This window comes from Hyla sarda, chromosome 3, assembly GCF_029499605.1.
Source record: "Hyla sarda isolate aHylSar1 chromosome 3, aHylSar1.hap1, whole genome shotgun sequence".
Classification (NCBI taxonomy): domain Eukaryota; kingdom Metazoa; phylum Chordata; class Amphibia; order Anura; family Hylidae; genus Hyla; species Hyla sarda.
In genome coordinates, this window is record NC_079191.1 from 87,567,001 (window position 1) to 87,574,822 (window position 7,822).

At 40.0% G+C, this 7,822-nt stretch overlaps 1 protein-coding gene across 1 annotated transcript in view; it reads right to left on the bottom strand.

The window, feature by feature from the left end:
• Positions 1-676: 676 nt before the first annotated feature.
• LOC130360977 (uncharacterized protein C17orf50 homolog) overlaps positions 677-7,822 on the bottom strand; it is a 112,932-nt gene continuing 105,786 nt past the window's right edge. The window contains exons 2-3 of the mRNA XM_056563537.1: positions 4,423-4,608; positions 677-896 (exon numbers count right to left, since the gene is read on the bottom strand). Coding sequence (XP_056419512.1) covers positions 677-896; positions 4,423-4,608 — 406 coding nt within the window. The remainder of the gene's footprint in view (positions 897-4,422; positions 4,609-7,822) is intronic.

Consider the following 7,822-nt stretch of genomic DNA (forward strand, 5'->3'; position numbering starts at 1 on the left):
CAGCATGAGGAGGAGGTTTGTTAGTGTGTCACCCCGGTAATAAGCTAATTACATGAGGGGGCTTGTTAGAGTGGGCGTCACCCCAGTAGTAAGGTGGGGCGGGCCAATCGGCGGAGTCAAGGGGGTGGCAAAATTACATTTTGCCTAGGATGGCAAGAATCCTTGCACCAGCTCTGCCTCCAGCTGTTTCAAAACTACAACTCCCTGCATGCCTGGACAGCCAAAGGCTGTCCAGGCATGCTGGGAGTTGAAGTTTTGCAACAGCTGGAGGCACACTGTTTGGAAAACACTGGCATAAGGAAAGAGAATACTTCAGGGGGACAAACATCAAATATGGCAAAGAAAACTAATGCAAAACCTATCCAGCTACATAGATACATATCTTAAAATATTTTTATATATTTATCATAACAAAGGTTATCACTTTAATGCTGCCTGAACCAAAAGTCATAGGGGTGGTACCTGGTGGCTTCTCCCCGCCCGTCAGTCTTGCTTTATAGATATCTCCCTGTTTGGGTATAGGAAGATATCTGTCAATCAAGGCTGGTAGGACGGGGCTAAGCCACCAGGAACCACCCTGATGACTCGTTCAGGCAGCATGAAAGTGATAACAGGTCCCTTTAAACCAAAAGATTTTATGTCTTGTGTTCACCAGAAATTGATGTCACTATGATGTTCAGTAATCATAGTGATCTAATAAACTGTGGGCCACAAACAGGGAGTTTGCATGCAAAGTGTCACATTTTCTGCAGGTGACAATCTCACACTTGGGGCACATTGTCTTAGAGTGTCCTGGCTGGTGGCAGCAGGTTTCTTCCTTGGAGACCTTTGGTTCTTTGGGTCCAGCTCTTCTCATTGGCTTCTTTTTATTCTCGTCTGGTAAACGTTTCCTCACTCTGTAGAGAAGATTGGTTGTCATTTAATTGAATCTACCAACAATGTTAAATGGGCACTTTCATAAAACAAAACATAAAATGTGATATATTTTTCCTTTTCTCATATGAAAAATATTTGTAATATACTTCGGAGTAAAAAATGTTTAATATTTAAAGAGTACCTGTCACCAAACCAAACTTTTACTGTATTGTTGCTTATGTAATTATAAGACACTTTGCTAATTATTTGCTGTAAAAATTCTCAACCTGTACATGTTTTTAATGTAATCGAAAAAATGGCCACTAGGTGGCTCTGTTCTGTTCCCTGCACAAGTCAAACCATTAGTTTTGTCTCCTCCTGGCCTGGTGGGAAACCAAACTCAGGAAGTGTGTGTGGAACATGGCCAGGTACAGCTCTCGCAGGCTTCATTGACGTCGTGCCTGCTGGGGAATGCCCACTTTCTCCTGCCAGGAGCTCACACAATGTAAGCAAAGGGGAATGGTATGATACACAGCTTTTTAAAGCTTGGAATTTTTCAGCATACAAAATTACTGTTGTCTCAGATTTTCCCAGGTTGCAATGCAGCCCAAAACATTACAAAACTAGTTAGGTGATCAGAGGAAGCCTGTATTTGCTTCAATGGGTGGAGGGACCAATGGGTGGGAGGAAGATCATTCTGTTTTTGCAACAGCTGGAGGGACCTATGTCATCAAACACTGGTCTATTGCAATGAAAAGGTGTTTCAATTGGTGGGGATTGAGGGGTGGGGAGGTGCTGATGTGTTGGAGGGAGGAAAGTGACCTCACACTTAGAAACAAGGAATCATGGGACTTGAAGTTTAAGGGAACGAAATCCAACAGGAAATACCCATTACACCAAAAGCTAGCCACAGCGCTATGGTAATCTAACAACATAACCATTTAGCCAAAAGACAAGCACGGATCCTTCCTAAGCATGTCCATTACTGTCTGGCAGGTATGTACTAAAATCACCTTATGGCGTATAACTCCTTTAAATCCACATATCTGGGAAACCAGTGGGGCCAAAGAGGGGTCCTCCTTAAGAGGTTAAAGGGGAACTCTGGTGGAAACAAGTAGAAAACTAATGTTTTCAAATCAACTGGTGCCTGAAGGTTAAACAGATTTGTCAATTACTTTTATTTAAAAAAAATCTTAATCATTCCAGTTCTTATTAGCTGCTGTATAAAACAGAGAAATTTGTGAATTTCTTTTCGGTCTGACAACAGTACTCTCTGCTGAGACCTCTGTCCATGTCAGGAACTGTCCAGATTAGAATCATATCCCCATAGAAAACATCCCCTGCAAAAACAGTTCCTGACATGGACAGAGGTGTCAGCAGAGAGCACTGTTGCCAGGCTTGAAAGAATTTCACAAATTGCTCTGTAGTATACAGCAGCTGATAAGTACTAGAAGGGTTAATATTTTTAAATAGAAGTGATTTACAAATCTGTTTAACTTTCTTGCACCAGTTGAGTTGAAGAAAAAACAAAATCCACCAGAGTTTCCCTTTAAATTCAACGATCATAGTTATATCTGATCCTACCAGTTTCTGTAGGAGCAGAGCTGTGTATGACCATTTACAGTGGGGATCAAAAGTTTGGGCACCCCAGGTAAAAATTTGTATTAATGTGCATAAAGAAGCCAAGGAAAGATGGAAAAATCTCCAAAAGGCATCACATTTTGGGCACCCTGCAGAATTTATAGCATGCACTGCCCCCTTTGCAAAGCTGAGACCTGCCAGTGTCATGTATTGTTCTCAATCATCATCTGGGAAGACCAGGTGATGTCAATCTCAAAGGTTTTAAATGCCCAGACTCATCTGACCTTGCCCCAACAATCAGCACCATGGGTTCTTTTAAGCAGTTGTCTAGAAATCTGAAACTGAAAATAGTTGACGCTCACAAAGCTGGAGAAGGCTATAAGAAGATAGCAAAACATTTTCAGATGTCAATATCCTCTGTTCAGAATGTAATTAACAAATGGCAGTCATCAGGAACAGTTGAAGTTAAAGCAAGATCTGGAAGACCAAGAAAAATATCAGACAGAACAGCTCGCAGGATTGTGGGAAAAACAATTCAAAACCCACGTTTGACTGCACAATCCCTCAAAAAAGATCTGGCAGACACTGGAGTTGTGGTACACTATTCCACTATAAAGAGATACTTGTACAAATATGGTCTTCATGGAAGAGTCATCAGAAGAAAACCTCTTCTATGTCCTCACCACAAAAATCTGCGTTTGAACTTTGCAAATGAACATATAGGCAAGCCTGATGCATTTTGGAAACAAGTTCTGTGGACCAATGAGGTTAAAATTTAACTTTTTGGCCGGAATGAGCAAGGGTACGTTTGGAGAAGAAGGGGAACAGAATTTAATGAAAAGAACCTCTGTCCAACTGTTAAGCATGAGGATCAATCATGCCTTGGATGTCGTATTGCAGCCAGTGCCACAGGGAACATCTCACGAGTAGAAGGAAAAATGGATTTAATAAAATTTTAGCAAATTTTGGATGCTAACTTGATGCCATCTGTGAAAAAGCTGAAGTTAAAGAGAGGATGGCTTCTACAAATGGATAATGATCCTAAACACACCTCAAAATCCACGGGGGATTACATCCAGAGGCGTAAACTAAAGGTTTTGCCATGGCCTTCACAATCTCCTAACCTCAACATAATTGAAAATCTATGGATAGACCTTAAAAGAGCAGTGCATGACAGACAGCCCAGAAATCTCAAAAAACTGGAAGACTTTTGTAAGGAAGAATGGGCAAAGATACCTCAAACAAGAATTGAAAGACTCTTGGCTGGCTGCAAAAAGCATTTACAAGCTGTGATACTTCCCAAAGGGGGCAGTACAAGATATTAACTCTGCAGGGTGCCCAAACTTTTGCAGACGCCATTTTTTTTGTTTTCTGTTATTTTGAAAGTGTAAATGATTGAAATAAAATCTAACTTTTGTTGACATATTATAAGAATGTCTAATCTGTAATTTGATGCCTTTTGGAGATTTTTCCATCTTTCCTTGGCTTCTTTATGCACATTAATACAAATTAATACACATTAATACAAAATGCTCACAAGATTATCGCAATGAAAATGGTATAGCATCAGACCCTGAACAAAAAAATTGCCTTAATTTTTTTTTTGGGAGGAAAATTGTAGCTCTGAGACTTTATAAAAAAATCTTGTCCAAGACTGGGCATTCATTTTACCGAGCCAATGACTAGGCTGAGACTATAGCGACCCAAACATGGATTTGCTGGAAGTCCCACGACTTGCATGTTTCTTACAACAAATAGGTCTTCACATCACAATAGCCTCGGGACAAGTCTTGGGCACAGAAGTTGCCATGATTATTTAAACATATACCCAGCCGCCGAGGCCATCATGAGAGTTATTGAAAAGACACTGAAGAAAAGAGCCCATGTGCGGCAGTACTCATATAATAGTTGAATATTACCACAATGAATCTACCCCAGGACCCACAATAACAATGACAAATGTATCTTTAGAATTGGAAATAGTACTTGTGTTTCTTCAGTGATCCACAGATTGCAGCAATGGAAGACACTTTCTTGCGCAGGAGCCACTCCTGTTTCTTTCTAGCACTCCTGTCTAAGGACGTCACCTCCTTGTCCCTTTCCAGATTCTTCTTATTCTTATTGCTCATGTCCAGCGCAGCCAACAAATGTGGGATCAAAATCCTGTGACAGCTGAAATAAGGTTTTATTTAGTAGCGAGTGTGTATATCCATTCACCTCAGCCTAGTAAGGTTAGATACATATCACTGCCATTCCCCTAGGACAATACATACAGACGATGTAGTAATTGTGAATGCCATTAAAGGGGTATGCCGGCCAAATACATCTTATCCCCTATCCAAAGGATAGGGGATAAGATGTCTGACCGTTGGGGGGGGGCCCTGCCGCTAGGATCCCCCGCAATCTCCATGCAGCACCCGCATTCTATGTTGGGCTGCGTCTCCAGTCTCGCAAACATCTTTGTTTCCGGGACTGGAGACATGACTTCATGCCCCCTCCATTCATGTCTACATGTCTTCATCTACAGTCCCGGAAACAAAGAGGATTCCAAGACAGGAGACACAGCCTTGCATAGAATGCGGGGGTCCCAGCGTAGGGCCCCCCATGATCAGACATCTTATCCCCTATCCTTCGGATAGGGGGTAAGATGTGCATGTATTTGGCTGAAATAACCCTTTAACTGTAGTACTATAAGCCACCCCGACAAACAGAACCAATTTTTGGGAATTGCCCCTTGTTCCGAAACAGTCTCCATATGTCCTGCTTCTCACTGAGACATCCAGGCTCTGTACTGTCAAGTGTCTCTTATGCTAAGTTCACACTGCCCTTGTACTTATCCCTGTTCTGGGTCGGTTTGGGTCTTTTTTTTTGCACCGAACGGATACTGAACAGGTTTGAGCACAACTGAAACCACTGAGTTTGGCGGGGAAAAAATCGCATACAGAATTTTTTTCTTCACTAAACTTCCAGCTTTCCAACGGACTAGTCAATGGAGCTCCATTTACCGAAATACAACAGAAGTGTGAACGAGCCCATACTAGGTTGTGCTCAACCATGATCTGGGATGTTACATACGTAAATGAACAACCTGTAGGATTTTATAATGTTCCTAACATAAAATATTCTTTCCTGACCATCATCTCCTTCTATTACAGTATAATAATCTGTCCTGGCCATCATTTCCTTCTATTACAGTATAATAATCTGCCCTGACCCTCTCCTTCTATTACAGTATAATAATCTGTCCTGACCATCATCTCCTTCTATTACAGTATAATAATCTGTCCTGATCATCTCCTTCTATTACAGTATAATAATCTGTCCTGGCCATCATTTCCTTCTATTACAGTATAATAATCTGCCCTGACCCTCTCCTTCTATTACAGTATAATAATCTGTCCTGACCATCATCTCCTTCTATTACAGTATAATAATCTGTCCTGATCATCTCCTTCTATTACAGTATAATAATCTGTCCTGATCATCATTTCCTTCTATTACAGTATAATAATCTGCCCTGACCCTCTCCTTCTATTACAGTATAATAATCTGTCCTGACCCTCTCCTTCTATTACAGTATAATAATCTGTCCTGATCATCATCTCCTTCTATTACAGTATAATAATCTGCCCTGACCCTCTCCTTCTATTACAGTATAATAATCTGTCCTGATCATCATCTCCTTCTATTACAGTATAATAATCTGTCCTGACCATCATCTCCTTCTATTACAGTATAATAATCTGTCCTGACCATCATCTCCTTCTATTACAGTATAATAATCTGTCCTGACCATCATCTCCTTCTATTACAGTATAATAATCTGCCCTGACCCTCTCCTTCTATTACAGTATAATAATCTGTCCTGATCATCATCTCCTTCTATTACAGTATAATAATCTGCCCTGACCCTCTCCTTCTATTACAGTATAATAATCTGTCCTGATCATCATCTCCTTCTATTACAGTATAATAATCTGTCCTGACCATCATCTCCTTCTATTACAGTATAATAATCTGCCCTGACCCTCTCCTTCTATTACAGTATAATAATCTGTCCTGATCATCATCTCCTTCTATTACAGTATAATAATCTGTCCTGACCCTCTGTCTCTATTACAGTATAATAATCTGCCCTGATCATCATCTCCTTCTATTACAGTATAATAATCTGTCCTGACCATCATCTCCTTCTATTACAGTATAATAATCTGTCCTGACCATCATCTCCTTCTATTACAGTATAATAATCTGCCCTGATCATCATCTCCTTCTATTACAGTATAATAATCTGTCCTGACCATCTCCTTCTATTACAGTATAATAATCTGCCCTGATCATCTCCTTCTATTACAGTATAATAATCTGTCCTGACCCTCTCTATTACAGTATAATAATCTGTCCTGATCATCATCTCCTTCTATTACAGTATAATAATCTGTCTGACCCTCTGTCTCTATTACAGTATAATAATCTGCCCTGATCATCATCTCCTTCTATTACAGTATAATAATCTGCCCTGACCATCTCCTTCTATTACAGTATAATAATCTGTCCTGATCATCATCTCCTTCTATTACAGTATAATAATCTGCCCTGACCCTCTCCTTCTATTACAGTATAATAATCTGTCCTGATCATCATCTCCTTCTATTACAGTATAATAATCTGTCCTGACCATCATCTCCTTCTATTACAGTATAATAATCTGTCCTGATCATCATCTCCTTCTATTACAGTATAATAATCTGTCCTGACCCTCTCCTTCTATTACAGTATAATAATCTGTCCTGATCATCATCTCCTTCTATTACAGTATAATAATCTGTCCTGACCATCATCTCCTTCTATTACAGTATAATAATCTGTCCTGACCCTCTGTCTCTATTACAGTATAATAATCTGCCCTGACCATCATCTCCTTCTATTACAGTATAATAATCTGTCCTGACCATCATCTCCTTCTATTACAGTATAATAATCTGTCCTGACCATCATCTCCTTCTATTACAGTATAATAATCTGTCCTGACCATCATCTCCTTCTATTACAGTTAGTGTTGAGCGGCATAGGCCATATTCGAAATCGCGAACATTCACGAATATATGGACGAATATTCGTCATATAATCGCGAATATTCGCATATTCGTTATATTCCCGTTTTATGTTCGCATATGCGAAAGTTCGCGCATGCGAAAATTAACACGTGAAAATTAGCATACTCGAAAATTCGCATATGCGAAAAGTAGCATGCACTAATTTTCGCATATGCGAATTTACGCACGCCAGTCTCACACAGTAGTATTAGAGCCTTCTTTACACCACACAAGCTGGAAGCAGAGAGGGGTGATCACTGTGATGTGTACTGTGAAGAAAAAAAAAAAAA